The sequence below is a fragment of the Podarcis raffonei genome, chromosome 1 (assembly GCF_027172205.1).
Source record: "Podarcis raffonei isolate rPodRaf1 chromosome 1, rPodRaf1.pri, whole genome shotgun sequence".
NCBI lineage: Eukaryota > Metazoa > Chordata > Lepidosauria > Squamata > Lacertidae > Podarcis > Podarcis raffonei.
Window position 1 is genome coordinate 5,574,643 of NC_070602.1, and position 19,503 is coordinate 5,594,145.

Sequence of the window (19,503 nt, forward strand, 5' to 3'; positions counted from 1 at the left end):
GTGAGTGTATAGAATTGGCAAAATTAACTTCAATTGTAAGATATCAATCAAATCAAAAGTTAAGAATGGAGTGGAAGTATTTCGAAGATTATATGTCAAAATATTGTTCTAAAAATGACGTGCTAATAGGCTTAGAATAAAAAAAAGTAAGCAATAACAAAACCAGTAAAGAAAGAAGGAAAAATCAGAATTTAACAAAAAAAATTATTATAGGATGCAAGGGGGAAAAGGTAGAAAGAAATATAAAGAAGTCAAATTGCTGTGGAAGGAAGTAGAAGGGTGGGTGGGTTTTATAATTAGGTGTATAATTATGCAGCTGTTGTAATTTAGATATTATATTTTATATGAGAATTTATTTATATTGGGAATTTTGGTTCTTATGTATATATGTTAAGTTTCAATAAAGATCTTTGGGGAGGAGGAAACAAACAAATTTGGGTGTTGCATAGGTCCGCCATTGTCCATTCGTTCAGGTCCTGCTCTCTGGAGAGGCAGAAAACAAGCTTGCTCCATCTTCCATGGGCAGCCCTTCAGATATTTGAAGGCATCTATCAGAGGAGGTGAAGAACCCTGTGGCCCTCCAGATGTTGATGGATTCCAACCCCCACCGTCCCTCACCACTGGCTAGGCTGACGCTGATGGTTGCCATCCAACCACATCTGGAGGTCACCATGGCTGGAGCAAAGAACATCCCTTAATGGCCTGGAATCTCTCTCTCTCAGCCTTTGGAATGCGACCCCCATCAAAGCTAGTAGGAGGGGCAAAAAGGGAAAAGTTTGCAGGGAGTCTGCATCTGGGGACTTGGAGAGACCCTGAGAAGCTAGGCTGAAGGGGGAAGCACCCTGGGGTGCTGTAGAGCCATACGATGCAGCCATCTGGGTTTTCACAGCTGTTAGAAAGGGGAGAGTAGTGATGTATGGAAGTGAGAGCCGGACCATAAAGAAGGCTGATCGCCAAAGAATTGATGCTTTTGAATTATGGTGCTGGAGGAGACTCTGGAGAGTCCCATGGACTGCAAGAAGATCAAACCTCTCCATTCTGAAGGAAATCAGCCCTGAGTGCTCACTGGAAGGACAGATCCTGAAGCTGAGGCTCCAAGACTTTGGCCCCCTCATGAGAAGAGAAGACTCCCTGGAAAAGACCCTGATGTTGGGAAAGATGGAGGGCACAAGGAGAAGGGGATGACAGAGGACGAGATGGTTGGACAGTGTTCTCGAAGCTACCAGCATGAGTTTGACCAAACAGTGGGAGGCAGTAGAAGACAGTAGTGCCTGGCGTGCCCTGGTCCAGGGGGTCACGAAGAGTCGGACACAACTAAACAACAGAAAGGGGAGGCGTTCCCTCCCCTCCTACCGCTGCTCACGAAGTTCCCCTTGCTCGGAGAAGTGGGGAACGACCCTCCGCGGGAGCCTCTCCGCCGCAGGCATTTCCCTGGCGCGCCGTGCCAAAAACCTGGACGGCGTTTGCTCTCCCGGGCGCGTAGGTTGGGGGGCCTCGGTTGCAACGCCATTCTTCCCACCTACCCGCCGCCGCCGAGGAGAAGCCTCGATCTGCAATGCAGCAGCGTTAAACGGGCGGCGGGGAGTGTGTGCGCGCGTGCAAGGCTCCTCCAGCGCATTTCCGCGGACGCGCAGCAAACTCCGGCCGCCAGGTCGCGCCTGCTTGCAAGGCCAGGTCGGTTGCCAAAAAATAAGGAACACACCACCCGTTCCCAGCTCTGACACCCCTCAACCTGTAGGCACGCAGGCAGGGAGGAGATGCCTTTGGAGACGTTGCAAAGGGGCCGCCTTGCTGGCTTATTTTATTGTATTTTTGCACCAGCCCCCCCCCCAAAACCACCCAGTGCATGCATGCAAGCAGGCATCTTTGCAGCGCGCCCCGTGCGCCGTGCGCCTCGCTTGTGGCTGAGTCAGCGGCGGAGGAATGCGAGGGGGAGGGCGAGCAGGAGGCGCCGCCCCCCCGGCCGCTCCTCGGGGGAGGGGGCGTTGCGCCTCTCGGCGGCCATGACGTCATGGCCTATGCAAATGACCCTCCGGTGGGGATCGGGGGCTCCGCGGGGCGCGCGGCTCAGTCGCGCCGAGGAGGCGAAGCGGGCGCCACGAGGGGACGCAGCGCAGCAGCCGGAGCCGGAGCCGGGGAGGGTGGGCTGGGGGGCGCTGCCGGGGGCGCTGCGCGGGCTGCACGCCATGGCCCAGCCCGGGCATCGCCAGGCGCCGCCGACGCCACCAGCAGCGGCGCCCCCTCCCGTCCAGCGGGAGCCAAGAGCGGATGGCAGCCAGGTGGGCATCCCGTGCTGCGAGGGGCGCGGGCGCTTCCGACGGGCGGGCGGGCGGCGTCGGAGGGTGTCCTGAGAGTGTAGCCCGACGGCTTCCCTGGAGTTCCTTTGGAGAGGGTCTCTTGAAGTGGGGAGACTTTTTTGGGGGGTCCAAGCCCTGACTCGGGACCCTTCCGAGGGCGCGGGGGTTGTGGGAACTAGTGGAGGGGGGACTCCTCGTGGGATTCAAGGGTGCCAACTTGAATTTTTTTTTTGGGTGGGGGGGGACACCATTTCAGTGCCATTGCCCATCAACTTGGGGGCCCTCAAATATTTTACTGGGGCCCCCAAAAGGTCCTCAGCCCCCTAGGAACTGGCTCCTATGCTGGGATCCCCATCTCAGGTTCCCAGGCGCCCCCCACCCAAGCAACCGCCTGGCCGCAGAGGGGCGGGTGGGCGCAGCCCGTCGCGCCGCTGCGGTTTCTCCGACGGGGTTGGGGGGTCGGGAGCCCAACCCCGGACAGAAAACCCTTCTCCCCTCCCTTCGCCCCCTTCCTAATCCCGAGTTCAGTTCAGGAATCCCACCTGCCTTTGGGAAACTTTTTCTCCCCTTTCCCAGCACCCACAAACGCTGCTTGGATAATTAAAGGCTCCCCCCCCCGTCTAAAATCAAAGTGGGCTGTTTCGTTTTCTTGTGAACGCTTCCGCGAGAGAGAGAGAGCTTGGGCAGGCGGACCCCCCAATATTCGCGTGCGCGCCTTAGTTTGTGCGAAGTGCGAGTTGCGCTTGTGCACGCACACGCAGGGGGGGCCCCCTGTGGGCTCGAACAGCTGATCGGAGAAGGAAAGGGGGGGCGGCACGGCGACTGGAGCCTGCTTTTTTTCGGATTTTATTTTAGCAGCCTGGAAAGGGATCCAGGCAGAGCGCCTCCTCCTCCTCTGTTGAACTGTGTGCGCCTGTGGTCTTGGGAAAGGGGAGGGGGGCGCACACTGACTGGCAGAGTTTATTTTTGTCTCCTGCCTGCCTGCTGGAGCTGCCAGTGGGGCCTAAATCCAGGAGTGGGGAGGGTCTGGCTGGCTGGCTAGCTGCTTAGGAGATGCTAGGATCTTGTAGGGAGAACTGCAGTGCTTCTTCCACTGCTTCCTGGTCCAGGAGCGAGGAGAGCAGAGGACCAGGGCTTGGGGCTGGTTTGCACCAGCTCTCTGTAGCCGCAGTGTTAAAGTGTGTGTGCTTTCCTCCCCGCCCCCCTTTCCACTTTCCCCTCTTCTGTCCTTCTGTCCTCCCTGCCTTGAGTGATGGGATTGCAGTCCCTTGCTCCTCTCCCCCCTCTGGCCCAATCCAGGTAACATTCCTACCTTGGGAGAATCTGCTCATGGGCTATAGAAGCAACAGGGGGAGCTCCCTCCTTTCTCCTCCGCCTCCTCCGCACTGTGTGGGAGGGAGGTTCCTTCTAAACCTCTGGAGGATGCAAAACCCACACCTGCCGCTGTGTGTGGGCTCCATATTTAGTGTCTGCTGTCTCTCCCTGCACCCTCAATTGCCTGACCTGTTATTTTTTTGGAGGGGAAGGATTTTTTTTCAAAATAATAATAAAAAACCTTGCAAAACATCACACTGCCGCTTCCCCTCGTAAAACGAAGAAGGAGCGAGCTCCCCCTCCCTCCTGGTTATCGCAGATCCCAAATTTTCCCTCTGTCATATTAGGAAGTGAGCCGAGGGTTCTGTCATGCTGAATCATAGCACTGCCTTGCAAAGTGTGTCATCGTTACCATCACAGCAAAATTCTTCTTTCTCTCCCTCCCTCCCTCTCTCTCCAACAGTTGTGAATGCTTCTCCTCCTCCTCTTTTTTCTTTTTTCTTTTTTTACCCCTCCTCGGCAAGGAATGCTGCGGCTGTGGATGGTCCAGAAAGCTTTCCCGTGGAAGGAGCCAGGAGCCAGCGACGACTGGGCTAAAATAACCAGACTGGGAAAGGGAGAGTGACGGGTGGCGGCTGTACGACGCAGGGACCTGCATGATCTCCACACATTGCTGTGCCTTGTTGAGAAGTAGAGCTATAGAAGTCCCCTTGGCTTTCTGCGCTGCATGTCGTCGTCTTGGGAAGAATTAAGAGGCAGCCACCGGCATCTCGGCCTGGAAAGAGAGAGCGAGAGAGAGAGAGAAAGAGGGAGCCTGGGAGCACCAGGAAAGCAATTGCACGTCAAGATCCGTCCGCAAACATCTGTCTTATTTCTGCAATAAGAACACCATCGTAAAGTAGACTTCGGTGGGGGTGGGGGGCAGAGAAGAAGCAGAAAAGACTCCTAAGGAGGATTTTCTTCCTGCAGTTTTTCCGCCCCTGTATATGCACACATTTTCCCCTTCCCCACGCACACAAGCGCATTCACACACACACACACAAACACGCCAACCATGATGTTTCGAGACCAGGTCGGAGTGTTGGCAGGCTGGTTCAAGGGCTGGAACGAGTGCGAGCAAACTGTTGCGTTGCTCTCCCTGCTGAAGAGGGTGAGCCGGAGTCAAGCCCGTTTCCTGCAGCTCTGCCTTGAGCATTCCCTGGCCGACTGCACCGAACTCCACATCCTTGAGAACGAGGCCAACAATCCTGGTAAGATCCTTCTCTCTCTCTTTCTCTGTCCCTCCCTCCCTCTCCGCCCTCCCCTTCGCCGCTTGGTGCATCCAATCCGTCTTGAATGCCACATTGTTCTCTTGAGTGACGGCCAGAACAGGCTGGTGCACAACGCTTGGAGGGAGTTGTGGAGGGCACCCCGTAGAAATCACCCTGGTTCCACACAAGGCGCGGCAGCAAAAACTTAAGCACTGCTGGGATTTTCTATCCCCCCCCCCTCCTATCCTCTCTTCTGCTGCAAGCAGAAAAAGCTTTGGTGTAACTCCGGTAGCATGAATGATTGATACTCCTCCTCCCTCCCTCGCACAGAACTTCCTGTCACATAAGTAACTCAGGTCACGTAGAGTCTGGATTTCCTAGGCTCCTTTTGGGCAATGTTGCTTCTTTGCTCTGCCTCTTCAGCAGCATGAAGAAGCAGAAGCAGTCGAGGGTGGCCTTGTGCAGGTTGCTAGATAATTCTCCAACCCACCCACCCACTTCCAATTTTGGAGGATCCGGGAGCCAGTGAGAGATATCTTAATTTCATGTGTGTGTGTGTGTGTGTGTGTGTGTGTGTGTGTGTGTGTGTTAATGGCAATTGCTGTTTTCATATATGCAGTATTCCTAATATAGGTCAATTTTAGCAGTTCGTGCCACTTCGCAAGAAAGTGAGAGGAAATATGTTATTTCGTTGGAAAGTGCTGTGTTTTGCTTCATAAAATTAGATGCGTGGTTAAATGGGCAGGCTTGGTTTTAATTTTGGGACAGTGGTACATCAGGTTAAGAACTTAATTCGTTCCAGAGGTCCATTCTTAACCTGAAACTGTTCTTAACCCGAGGTACCACTTTAGCTAATGGGGCCTCCCTCTGCTGCACTATTTCTGTTCTCATCCTGAAGCAAAGTTCTTAACCCGAGGCACTATTTCTGGGTTAGCAGAGTCTGTAACCTGAAGCATATGTAACCCGAGGTACCACTGTATTCTCCCTTGTGTGCTGCATAGTAGCAACTCTCTCAGTGTTGGTGGTAAACTGACAGTGGCATGAAGGAAATGAGTGCAAATATTTCTCATTGCTTGGGTTAGAGCAAGATAAATTCCAGACACCTGGTCTGCCAGGTGCCAGAGAGTTTGCTGCTGGCAGATAGAGACTTTTTTGCATGTTTCTCGTTTGAAGATCAACATGCTTCTGGTGGAAAAAAAGATAGTGCAGTTAACAAATGCTCAGTGTTTGTTACAATTTCGGATGTTGCAAGGCTAGCTTTTGAGAGGGCATCAGATTGCACGGTAACAACAACATTGTTGTTGTTTAGTCATTTAGTCGTGTCCAACTCTTCGTGACCCCCTGGACCAGAGCACGCCAGGTACTCCTGTCTTCCACTGCCTCCCGCAGTTTGGTCAAACTCATGCTGGTAGCTTCAAGAACACTGTCCAGCCATCTCGTCCTCTGTCGTCCCCTTCTCCTTGTGCCCTCCATCTTCCCCAACATCAGGGTCTTTTCCAGGGAGTCTTCTCTTCTCATGAGGTGGCCAAAGTCTTGGAGCCTCAGCTTCAGGATCTGTCCTTCCCGTGAGCACTCAGGGCTGATTTCCTTCAGAATGGAGAGGTTTGATCTTCTTGCAGTCCATGGGACTCTCAAGAGTCTCCTCCAGCACCAGAATTCAAAAGCATCCATTCTTCGGCGATCAGCCTTCTTTATGGTCCAGCTCTCACTTCCATACATCACTACTGGGAAAACCGTAGCTTTAACTATATGGACCTTTGTTGGCAAGGTGGTGTCTCTGCTTTTTAAGATGCTGTCTAAGTTTGTCATTGCTTTTCTCCCACGAAGCAGGCGTCTTTTAATTTCGTGACTGCTGTCACCATCTGCAGTGATCATGGAGCCCAAGAAAGTAAAGATGGTGATGATGATTTATACTGTCCTTTATCAAAAGATCTCAGAGCGGTGTACAACATTAGAAACACATTACAAAACATCAATGATAAAAACATAGTAGAAAGCATTCTGACAGACAGCTTAATACAGTGGTACCTTGGTTCTCAAACTTAATCTGTTCCGGAAGTCTGTTCCAAAACCAAAGCGTTCCAAAACCAAGGTGTGCTTACCCACAGAAAGTAATGCAAAACGGATTAATGTGTTCCAGACTTTTAAAAACAACCCCTAAAACAGGAATTTAGCAGGAATTTTACTATCTAACGAGACGATTGATCCATAAAATGAAAGAAATAAACAATGTACTGCAGTCACACAATTAATCAATCAGGAGCTGAACTGGGTTCCACACAGTCACAAAAACAAAACAAAAAGAGCCACAGAAACACAAAATGAATAGCAAATACAGACAGACCTCAACACAACACTCAAAACAGAAGTGTGGTGCTCAAAATGGAGCATGTTTGGCTTCCAATAAAAGTTCGCAAACTGGAACACTTACTTCCGGGTTTGCAGTGTTTGGGTTCCAAGTTGTTTGAGTACCAAGGCGTTTGAGAACCAAGGTACCACTGTAGTAAAATAATCAACATAATAACAGTCTGCTTCAAATGCTGTATCTGCCATGAACTCATCAGATGACCTTAGACAAGCCAGTCTCAGCCTAGTGGCCTACCTTACTGGGTTGTTGTAATGTATGGAGATAGCGTATGCAAGGTGCTTTGAACACTGGAAAGCGTTCTATATAAATGCTCAGTGGTATTAGCCACTAGAAAAGAGCACGTCTTTGGACCAGCAGCTGCTGGTTTTAAGAATGTCTCATAGTAGCCCTTTAAAAAAAATGCAGCCGAACATGGTGCGTAACAGCTGCTCATGAGTAGTCACGTCACAGGAATGCAAAAGGCAAAGGAGTCTCTGAGTGGGGAGAAGGGCTTGTGGGCTTGTGCTCTCTGCTTTGGCGCTGCGCTGGTTTTGCAAATGCAAGCCCAGGTCCACTTACTGTTCTGTTTGCTTGCTTGTTTGTTTATAGGCATTTATAGCCCACCCTTCACATTGCAATCTCAGGGCAGGTTGCATACATCTCCATCCAGTTAAACCAGGGGTAGACAAACTAAGGCCCGGGGGCCGGATGCGGCCCAATCGCCTTCTCAATCCGGCCCCCGGACAGTCCGGGAATCAGTGTGTTTTTACATGAGTAGAATGAGTGCTTTTATTTAAAATGCACCTCTGGGTTATTTGTGGGGTCTGCCTGGTGTTTTTCCATGAGTGGAATGTGTCCATTTATTTAAAATGCACCTCTGGGTTATTTGTGGGGCCTGCCTGGTGTTTTTACATGAGCAGAACGTGTCCTTTTATTTAAAATGCATCTCTGGGTTATTTGTGGGGCATAAGAATTCATTCTTTTTTTCCCCCTCTTCAAAATATAGTCTGGCCCCCCACATGGTCTGAGGGACAGTGGACTGGCCCATGAATGAAAAAGGCTGCTGACCCCTGAGTTAAGCCACCCCCAAAGGTCTATGAAAAAAGATGTATTTTGAATTGATATTCATTCTGGCTTTTCTAGGGACCCCTTGTTGTGCATGCTTGGTCTTGGTTTTGGAGCCAAATCACAGAATTGTAGAGTTGTAAAAGACTCTGAGGACTCTCTTAAGTCCAACCCCCCGCAATGCAGGAATATGTAGGTGTCCCAAGTAGGGATCAAACCCACAACCTTGGTGTTACCACTCCCGTCCTCTTGACCAACTGAGCTATCCACACAGTTGATTTAACTCCTCTCCCAGATATAAGGAGTCATGGCTAGCAGTCAGTTGGAAGCAAATGGTGAAAATGAGTGACAAGCTGTCTTGCTGGAGATGCTCTTGTATATGTCACTTGCTAAGTTTTCCTTCTAATATTAGAAGCGTGGAGCTGTTGGGGAAAGGCGCTCTCTGCTTCTGCTCAGAGGCTCTTTGTTCATTGATCTGTACTTAGGTTGAACTCTATCCAGCTTTGGAGTGTGTGTTTGCGTGTGTTCATCTTCAGATTCTTGTGTTGCAAATTAAATGTCTTGAGGGATGGGGGAAGAAATGCTTTGATCTTAGTTGCCTTGAACATAGATCATCAAACGGTCCAATATATAAGCAATTTTCTATTCCTTTTTTAAATTCTGCAGTTACAGTCAGAAGCTGCTGCGTGTTTTATTTTTTAAAAAAGGGAAAAAACACTCGCAATATAAGAGCCAGGTGATTAAAAACGACCAAACTTTGTGTATTTGATCCTTGCTTTCAAATTCCTGACCTGCGAGGTAAGGACGTTCCACGTATGCTCAGAGGTTAGTGCAGAAGTAAGAGCCAGTGCACGACATTAAACTGGGAAGTGCCCAGTTTGCAAAACATCTGCGCCACAAACTTGCTGGCTCGGCCCTAAGTGGCATGCAGCTCACATCATGACATGGTCATGCACTGCAACATCGGGGTGGTGATACTGCCTTACTGTACATGGTGATGGCTGAAGCTGCTTGCAGAAGTGGAAAACAGCTCAAAGGAGGACTGACCATGCTCAGAGACTGCAGAATGCCGAATATTTGTTTAGCGGAGTGCGGGGGATGGAAAATCAGGGGAGGATTGGAGTGGTGGTGGAATAGAGTGTCCCAGAGGCTGGCTGGCAAGACCACTGAATAGAAGCACTGTATACAGTACAACATGGGACACAGGTGGTGCTGTGAGTTAAACCACAGAGCCTAGGACTTGCCGATCAGAAGGTCGGTGGTTCGAATCCCCGCGACGGGGTGAGCTCCCGTTGCTTGGTCCCTGCTCCTGCCAACCTAGCAGTTTGAAAGCACGTCAAAGTGCAAGTAGATAAATAGGTACCGCTCCGGCGGGAAGGTAAACGGCGTCTCCGTGCGCTGCTCTGGTTCGCCAGAAGCGGCTTAGTCATGCTGGCCACATGACCCGGAAGCTATACGCCGGCTCCCTCGGTCAGTAAAGCGAGATGAGCGCCGCAACCCAGAGTCGGCCACAACTGGACCTAATGGTCAGGGGTCCCTTTACCTTTATACAGTACAACAACATTTTACTGCAGGGCCCACTTGGTCAGGGAAGTGTCAGGATTTGAGCCTGGCTGGCAGCTCTCCTCCCTGAATTAATTCTAAGTGTGTGGCTGTTTATTTGCACTGGAGGCAAGGGCTCTCTGCATGTACTCAGAGGCACTCATATTGCAGGATTCTGGCTGCCTTTTCAGGCACAGCCCTAATACAAATGGATGTTCCGTCAAAGACCATTGCAGTTTCTATCAGCTGCGTGAGGCTGATGGGAGTTGTAGTCCTAAACATCTAGAGGGCGCCTGGTTGGGGGGTTGCACCCGCTGCCTGTTCCTCTTTGGAGATTTCTTGCAGGTATTGAGGGGAGCAAACTTAGCTCTGCTTCTTGGTTCCCTCCTGACTGCTGCCAGGTGAGTGGCGCAATCTAATCTCGTTCCCGCCCTTGTTCACACAGGTGACGCTATTGGGGTGTTTATTTTTTAAAGCCGTCATCAATGCTGTGGTATTCTTAGAATATTTTAATGCAGTCAAACAATAGACAGGCAGCTGGCCAGCATGCCAACCCTGGCGTATGAATGAGGTGGGCTTTGTTTCTGGTATGTGTTTATGCTTAAAATACTCTCTGGAAGGAGGGTCGCCCCCTGCACCTGGGACAATTCCTTGTCAACGGGAGGTTGCAAACTGTTTCGGCTTTTTTGCAGGAGGAAAGGGAACCCTCTCTTCCCAGCTCTTTTCCTACCTTTGCTGTTTGTTGAAGGAGAAGGAGCCGAACTGATGCTGGCTGAGGATGAAATGTTTGCACCCTGCGGTTTGCACGTTGCTTGTCGTGGGGGGGTGGCTGGGGGGCGGAAATGCATGGGCCGGTCCCCGTTTTGGGGGAGGCCTCTTGCTTTCTGTCCTTTCGCAGGAGGCCCAGCTGCAGCAGGATCCTGAACAGAGCCCCCAGTGTTTACTCAGAGGGAAGAACTCGGCGTGTCCTTTCAGTTCCCGTTGGAACACGGAGCTTGCGAAGTTCCTTTGGCAGCTGTTCCCTCCTGCCCTCCGAGAGCAGCTTCCAGCCGGTTGGCTGCTCAGAGGCTGTGCTGAAGTTTGTGTCTCCGAAACCTATCTGGTGGGCCACCCCAGAGAAGCAGTGGGGGGGGGCTGGGGCTGGGTACATTTCCTTTTGGCGGGGGGGGGGGCAGGCATCTGTCTGTCTTGAGCAGGAGTCAGCAAACTTTTTCCGCAGGGGGTCAGTCCACTGTCCTTCAGATCTTGTGGGGGGCAGAACTACCGTATTTTTGGCTCTATAAGACTCACTTTTTCCCTCCTAAAAAGTAAGGGGAAATGTGTGTGCGTCTTATGGAGTGAATGCAGGCTGCGCAGCTATCCCAGAAGCCACAACAGCAAGAGGGATTGCTGCTTTCACTGCGCAGCGATCCCTCTTGCTGTTCTGGCTTCTGAGATTCAGAATATTTTTTTTCTTGTTTTCCTCCTCCAAAAACTAGCTGCATCTTGTGGTCTGGTGCGTCTTATAGAGCGAAAAATACAGTCTATTTTTTGGGAGGGTGAAATCCCCCCCCCCAGACTCTCCCTTCCCTTCTCCACAGCACCGAACAAGCCCTGGTGGCTGCTTACCTGTGCCTTGCGAGTGGCAGTGGAGGGATGATGAGCGGCACGAAAGGGCTGGCTCTGGAGAGGGGCTGCTTAAATTGGCACTCAGCCAGCTCAGCCCCCTTCCTCCTCTAGGCAGGGCAGGGAGAAGCCAGGAGGAGGGAGGGAGGAAGGAGGCGCTGCCACAGTGTATGTGTGAGGGGGGGGGCGGGAAATGGCACAGCCTGAACGATCAGAATCCCCACACCGATCCACGCGGTGATTCCCGGACTGTCCGCAGGCCAGATCCAGAAGGCAATTGGGCCAGATCTGGCCCCTGGGCCTTAGTTTGCCGACCCATGGTCTTGAGAGGCAGTGAAGTCAAACCACTGCGTCAAAGTGACCTCCTCAGGGTGCAAGCCTGGGCAGTGTGTCTGGAGGTCCTGGTCTGCCCTCTCAGTCTCGCTGATGGGGTCCAAAGGAAAGCAGAGCAAGATGTTTGGCACCAGTTTGGCTGCAGGAGTTGCCGGAAGGAGGCGTACAAGACACCACCAAACCGCCTTAGGGACTCCGCTCCAGATCTGCGTAGGGTTTACTCCTGAGCCTTTAGTTCTCTCAAAGATGTCTTGCAAGGCAGTGAAGGTTTAGGACCAGAGTTTCCCTTCTCCAGAATGGGCTCCCGTCCCAGGTTGCAAGCACCAGGCAAGCCTCCTCTTGCCATGTCATGAAGCACACTGCATGCACATTTAAAGCACATGGTCTCTCTCCCCGCCGCCGCCAAATCACCCTGAGAACTGTAGTTTGAGGATGCTGGGAATTGTAGCTCTCTGGGAGTAAACTACACTTCCCAGGATTCCCTGGGAGAATCATAGAATAGAATCATAGAGTTGGAAGAGACCACAAGGGCCATCGAGTCCAACCCCCTGCCAAGCAGGAAACACCATCAGAGCACTCCTGACATATGGTTGTCAAGCCTCTGCTTAAAGACCTCCAAAGAAGGAGACTCCACCACACTCCTTGGCAGCAAATTCCACTGTCAAACAGCTCTTACTGTCAGGAAGTTCTTCCTAATGTTTAGGTGGAATCTTCTTTCTTGTAGTTTGGATCCATTGCTCCGTGTCCGCTTCTCTGGAGCAGCAGAAAACAACCTTTCTCCCTCCTCTATATGACATCCTTTTATATATTTATTTGAACATGGCTATCATATCACCCCTTAACCTCCTCTTCTCCAGGCTAAACATGCCCAGCTCCCTTAGCCGTTCCTCATAAGGCATCGTTTCCAGGCCTTTGACCATTTTGGTTGCCCTCCTCTGGACACGTTCCAGTTTGTCAGTGTCCTTCTTGAACTGTGGCGCCCAGAACTGGACACAGTACTCCAGGTGAGGTCTGACCAGAGCAGAATACAGTGGCACTATTACTTCCCTTGATCTAGATGCTATACTCCTATTGATGCAGCCCAGAATTGCATTGGCTTTTTTAGCTGCCGCGTCACACTGTTGGCTCAAGACTCCTAGATCCTTTTCACATGTACTGCTCTCAAGCCAGGTGTCCCCCATCTTGTATTTGTGCCTCTCATTTTTTTTGCCCAAGTGCAATACTTTACATTTCTCCCTGTTAAAGTTCATCTTGTTTGTTTTGGAAAGCCATGTGCTTTCAGTATATGTTTGAATTAATAGGGTGGGTGTGGCCTTAGCTGTTTCACAAATAAAGCTGGTAGCTATCTTTAACCACAGGTAAGAGTTTGGGCACATGGGACCGTTGGCTGTCTTCTCATGGGCAAATCTCCCCATTTGGCTGAAGAATCCCAACCCTGGCAACCCCGAGATCGCTGGATGAAATAATGCTTATTAACTGATTTCAAAATGCCTTTTTTCTTAAAGAGAAAACAAAATAAATTGTTTGCCATCTTTGCCTCCCTGGGCTCCTTCACTCCAAAGGGTTGAATATATATCCTGTCAATCAATTGAACATCTGACCGCTGCTGGCATGCCCTGGACAGTAGAGTCCCGGCTGAGGCTGTGACCCAGTTTGCGCCTGCCTGAGAGTGAGTCCCATTTTGCTGAGGTAGACTTGCAGGTACAGTCATACCTCTGAAGTCAAACAGAATCTGTTCCGGAAGTCTGTTGGAATTCCGAAACGTTCGACTTCCAAAGCTCCTGCAGCCAATCGGAAGCCCTATCGGACATTTGGCTTCCAAAAGAACATTCGAAAACCGGAACACTCGCTTCCGGTTTTTGGTTGTTTGGGAGCCGGAACGTTCAACACCCAAGGTGTTCAGGAGCCGAGGTACGACTGGACAGTGGTACCTCTGGTTAAGAGCTTAATTCATTCTGGAGGTCTTTTCTTAACCTGAAACTGTTCTTAACCTGAAGCACCACTTTAGCTAATGGGGCCTCCCACTGCCGCCGCACGATTTCTGTTCTCATCCTGAAGCAAAGTTCTTAACCCGAGGTACTACTTCTGGGTTAGCGGAGTCTGTAACCTGAAGCGTCTGTAACCCAAGGTAGCACTGTATAGCATTGCACTTGCTTGCTTTGTGGGGAAAGCATTCGTCTGTGTGTAGGTGCACAATCTTCCTGTTTATTTGTCCGTTCTGTCCCATATTGGGGATGGATTGCGCACTCTGGGCTTGGCTCCCGTGGCATTTTCTCAGACCATGTCTGTGCCAGACGCCAATGCAAGTGTGGGTAATCTTTCCAGGCCTCTTGATGGTTGTTGGACTACATCATCACCACTGGCCCTGCTTGCTGGGGCTGATGGGAGTTGTAGTTCAGCAGCATCTGGAGGACCAAAGATTCCTCACCTGCAGTGCAATGGTTTGCGTCATTTACTCTTGCCTTGCTGAGCCTCACTATGTCTGTCTATTCATGTGTATCGTGAATATCAGACACCCCCAAACTCGGCCCTCCAGATGTTTTGGACTACAATTCTCATCATCCCTGACCACTGGTCCTGTTAGCTAGGGATGATGGGAGTTGGAGTCCCAAAAAAATCTGGAGGGCCAAGTTTGGGGATGCCTGGTGAATGTATATCTTTAAAAATCCACCAACACATTCATTTTGGGCTTTGGGTCACAAGAGCTTCCATTGCAATTAATTGCTTGTCTTTTGAAGTGTAAGGCTATGCTGCAGTTTTCCTTGGTGAAGTTTCCTCTTTCCTGGTTTTGCTCTGAGTTACGCCCTCTGGGAGCTGACATGTCCTTCAGAAGAAAGCTGCCATCCAGCCAGGGTCCCTGGAGTGATGTATTCTGTCCCAGCTTGAACCTGCTGTTGGAAAATTCAGGACACATAGAAGGAAGAACTTCTTTATATGAAGTGCACAGACGTCAGTGATGACCAGCAAGCTAGCATGCTTACTTTATTATTAAATTCATCCGTATCCTGGCCTTTCCCCCAGGCAGACAGCTTACAGATAGAATAGGAACAGCTAAAAACATAGAGAATAAAAACATCAATAATTAAACAGGAGTTAAACACTGGTTGGAACCTAGCTATGGGATGACTTTAAAAGCCATCAGTGGCAACTAGCTGTGTTCGAAATTAGCCAGGCGCCGGGCGCATTTTGCACCTGGCTGTCCGCCACTTGCGACCAAGTGGAGATGCCCAAGTCTTGGCTCCTGACGTCTCCACCATCTGGAGTTGTATGCCTGGGGATCCTTGGATCTTGACAGTTTTTAGGGACGCAGGTGGCGCTGTGGGTTAAACCACAGAGCCTAGGACTTGCCGATCAGAAGGATGGCAGTACGAATCCCTGCGACGGGGTGAGCTCCCGTTGCTTGGTCCCTGCTCCTGCCAACCTAGCAGTTCGAATGCACGTCAAAGTGCAAGTAGATAAATAGGTACCGCTCTGGCAGGAAGGTAAACAACGTTTCCGTGCACTGCTCTGGTTCGCCAGAAGCGGCTTAGTCATGCTGGCCACATGACCCGGATGCTGTACACCGGCTCCCTCGGCCAGTATAGCGAGATGAACGCCGCAACCCCAGAGTCAGGGGTCCCTTTACCTTTAATAATAAATTTTATTTATACCCCGCCCTCCCCGGCCATTGGCTAACACCAATGAAATCACAGTAAAAACATAATGGGGGGAAAGAGGGGGGGAACCAATTTAAAATACAGGTTAAAATGCAATTTAAAATTCAGCCTCATTTTAAAGTAGCCGATAAATCAAGACCATAAGGGGAGGGAAACATAAGGGTCAGACTGAGTCCAAACCAAAGGCCAGGCGGAGCAGCTTTGCAGGCCCTGCGGAAAGATGTCAAGTCCTGCAGGACCCTAGTCTCTTGGCACAGAGCGTTCCACCAAGTCGGGGCCAGTACTGAAAAGGCCCTGGCCCTAGTTGAAAGCAATCTAACCACCTTGCGACTTGGGACCTCCAAAATGTTGTCATTTGTGGACCTTAAGGTCGTCCGCGGGGCATACCAGGAGAGGCGGTCCCGTAGGTACGTGGGTCCTAGCGACATGCCATGTGGAATTCTGCCTGCGATGTTTTATCTGCGCAATTGGAGCGAATTTCAGGAACCGAAAGGTCGCATTGAAAAAAAAGATGACTTCTGAGCCGCCTGGCCCAAAGATGGCAAGCAGGCGTTGTGTTTTGGCCACTGTAACGCTGGTTTGAGGAGCCATTGGCGGCTGGCTTATATATCTGAGTTTCTAACCCTGGCTACAAGCCCCAATGGCTATGCTGTGCCTTCACAGCTGGAGGCAACAATGCATCTGAATGCTCTTTGCTGGAAACCACAGTGGACTCTTGTGCTCAGGTTCTGTTTGTGGGTTTCTGGACCAGGTGGGCTGTTTTGGACTAGCTGGACCACTGGCTGGGACTTCTACTGCGTTTCCTGCCTCCCGGTTACAAACTCTGCCTTAATCCCACACCCAAATTTATTGCTGCCTTCCACAACCTCCCTCCCCGCTATCTTTCGTGGTCCTCCAAGGTGAATTTGACATTTGCTTCCCGCCAGGAATTGCACTGCGTCTTGCAATCAGCCTGAGTAACTGAAATAATAATTAGTCTGAATGCTTTGCTCTATTTTTAGGCCACGTTAGTCAGCGCTTTTGCTTCTCCCGAATCGCACTTGCCAGCTGAAACGCTTCTGTTCCGAAGGGGTGGCATTTATCGCCCTGCACAGCAATCGGAGCATCCCCCAATTCACGTCTCACCTGGGCCACAATCTCACCTTGTAGCCGCTACCTGTTTTGATTCAGACACTGTAGTTCCTTAAGCACCGGCCCTGGGTGGCTGCTACAGTCGTCGGTTGCGGTTGTTTTACGGATGCACCAGGTTTTGTGACCCGAGGATGCGGGCAAGATATCTGCAGGGGTGAGATCCTTCCCTGCGTTTGCGTCTTGGCCCGTCCGGCTCCTTAAATCGGGGCAAAGGGATGGGGGTCTTGCAGAATACAACCGCTGCATTAAGGAAAGAGGATTCAGCTCACAAAGGAGGCTGCCATGAGATCGCTCTTTGGGGAGCGGGTGTTCGGTGAGTTGCATAAATGTTACATGTTAAGAGGCAAGGTGTTTTGACTGCTTGTTGACAAGCTGACTCCAGATCACATTGGATGCATTTATTTTATTTATATCCTTAGCAAAATTTGTACACCTCTTGAACGTAAGCTGCTTACAAGAACCCCTGGACGAAAGCGATTGCGTAGATCAGCGGTTCTGAAATCCCTGCATGGTTTGCCATTTTTGCTTTCATGTGGCTCACAGGTTGTCTCTGGATTTGAAGATGGAAGGAGCTGGCACTTCCATCACACCGAATATCCGTACTAGTTTTTAATTGTGTTTTTATTGCTGCTTTTATTCCTCGTGCTGCGTTTGAATTCTGCGGAATTGCAGTTGCTGCAACAGGCAAAGAAAACCATAGAGTTGGAAGGGGACATGCGCGTCACATAGTCCAACCCCTTGCAATACAAGAATCTTTTGCCCAACGTGGGAATCGAACCCATGACTTTTGAGATTAAGAGACTCCTGCTCTGCCAATAGAATCATCCACTGATGGTCCAAGGCATGAGGGAAACTACTGGTATAGATGTCTTCAAGGCTCGCATCTGAACTGAGTTTGGGACCAAGATTTTCTTGGTTGTGCTGGCAGGTGACCTACATGATTCTCCTGTGCTTCTGAGCACCTTTCAGTATATTATATCCTTCTGGGTTGGCTAGCTGGGAAGGTATCCTGGTTCATGCTCATCACCAAGGGAATGTGGTGGCCCCAAGCAAGGGTATCAGCAAGCCCAGGGTTCTTAAAGTGGGATGAAGGTAAGGCAAGGAGAGGTCAGGATATTGACCAAATGGAACGTGGGCAGAGGAGGGAGACCAAGATGATCAAGGGTCTGGAGACCAAGCCTGATGAGGAACGGTTGAAGGAGCTGGGTAGGTTTAGCCTGGAAAAGAAGAGACTGAGAGGAGATAGGAGAGCCATCTTCAGATATCTCAAGGGCTGTCATATGGAAGAGGGAACAAGTTGTTTTCTCCTGCTCCAGAGTGGCCATTATTCTCACCTTTACAGCAGCTCTTGCCCTAGAGATTGAGGTTGAATTCTGACAAGACAGAAGTACTGTTTTTGGGGGACAGGGGTGGGCAGGTGTGAGTGACTCCCTGATCCTGAATGGGGTATCTGTGCCCCTGAAGGACCTGGTGTGTAGCCTGGGAGTCATTTTGGACTCACAGCTGTCCGTGGAGGCGCAGGTCAAATCTGTGTCCAGGGCAGCTGTCTTCCAGCTCCACCTGGTACGCAGGCTGAGACCCTCCCTGCCCGCAGACTGTCTCGCCAGAGTGGTGCATGCTCTGGTTATCTCCCGCTTGGACTACTGCAATGCGCTCTACGTGGGGCTACCTTTGAAGGTGACCCGGAAACTGCAATTAATCCAGAATGCGGCAGCTAGACTGGTGACTGGGAGAGGCCACCGAGATCACATAACACCGGTCCTGAAAGACCTACATTGGCTCCCAGTATGTTTCCAAGTACAATTCAAAGTGTTGGTGCTGACCTTGAAAGCCCTAAACGGCCTTGGTCCAGTATACCTGAAGGAGTGTCTCCACCGCCATCGTTCTGCCCAGACACTGAGGTCCAGCGCCAAGAGCCTTCTGGCGGTTCCCTCATTGCAAGAAGTGAGGTTACCAAGAACCAGAGGGCCTTCTCGGTAGTGGCACCCACCCTGTGGAACGCACTCCCATCAGATGTGAAGGAAATAAGCAGCTATCTTGTCTTTAAAAGACATCTGAAGGCAGCCCTGTTTAGGGAAGTTTTTAATATTTAATGCTGTATTGTTTTAAAAACTCAATTGGGAGCCGCCCAGAGTGGCTGGGGGAACTCAGCCAGATGGGCGGGGTATAAAGAATAAATTGTTGTTGTTGTTGTTGTTGTTGTTTATTACTATTACTATTACTATTATTGGCCCGAGAAGACTGAATGCAGGCCATAGTATAAGTCTTTGGTTCCCAAAGTGGGTGGATGGTGGAATTACTTAAAAGGTAAAGGGACCCCTGACCATTAGGTCCAGTCGTGGCTGACTCTGGGGTTGCGGCGCTCATCTCGCTTTATTGGCCGAGGGAGCCGGCGGACAGCTTCTGGGTCATGTGGCCAGCATGACTAAGCTGCTTCTGGCCAACCAGAGCAGCGCATGGAAACGCCGTTTACCTTCCCGCCGGAGAGGTACCTATTTATCTACTTGCACTTTGATGTGCTTTTGAACAGCTAGGTTGGCAGGAGCAGGGACCGAGCAACGGGAGCTCACCCCGTCGCAGGGATGCTTTCTACAGAACAGGATAGGATAGGGGTAGGGGGCACTAAAGGGGAGGAATTTATGGAAGCGAGGGGGAGGTTGCCTGAAAAAAATTGGGAGCTACCGATATAAACTAAGCTTAATAATAACCATCGTCTCAGTGCCCCATCTGCAACAGCACTTTGAAAACTGGGGAATAGTTCTCTCTCTCCCTCTCTGTGAAAAAAACAGCAAAATATTAGAACTGTCACCAGACTGAAATTGATTTGATTAATCAACTTAGATTTTAATAACATTAAATCTCTGCATGAATTTGCATAGGAGTGAAAAAAAGCGAAGTTAAAAATAGCAATCTCTTTTTATTTTTAGGTAGTGCAGGCAGGGGTTGCAGCAGACCGTGTTACG

At 50.5% G+C, this 19,503-nt stretch overlaps 1 protein-coding gene across 3 annotated transcripts in view; it reads left to right on the forward strand.

Moving 5' to 3' along the window:
* Window positions 1-2,154: 2,154 nt before the first annotated feature.
* Window positions 2,155-19,503, forward strand: part of SAMD4A (sterile alpha motif domain containing 4A) — a 129,576-nt gene continuing 112,227 nt past the window's right edge. For 2 of the 3 annotated variants that reach the window (XM_053388293.1, XM_053388373.1), the window contains exons 1-2: window positions 2,155-2,279; window positions 4,075-4,861. In XM_053388293.1, coding sequence (XP_053244268.1) covers window positions 4,666-4,861 — 196 coding nt within the window. In that variant the 5' untranslated portion in view covers window positions 2,155-2,279; window positions 4,075-4,665. Of the gene's footprint in view, window positions 2,280-4,074; window positions 4,862-9,022; window positions 9,072-19,503 lie in introns of those variants that run through there. The other variant, XM_053388451.1, reaches the window with a different exon arrangement.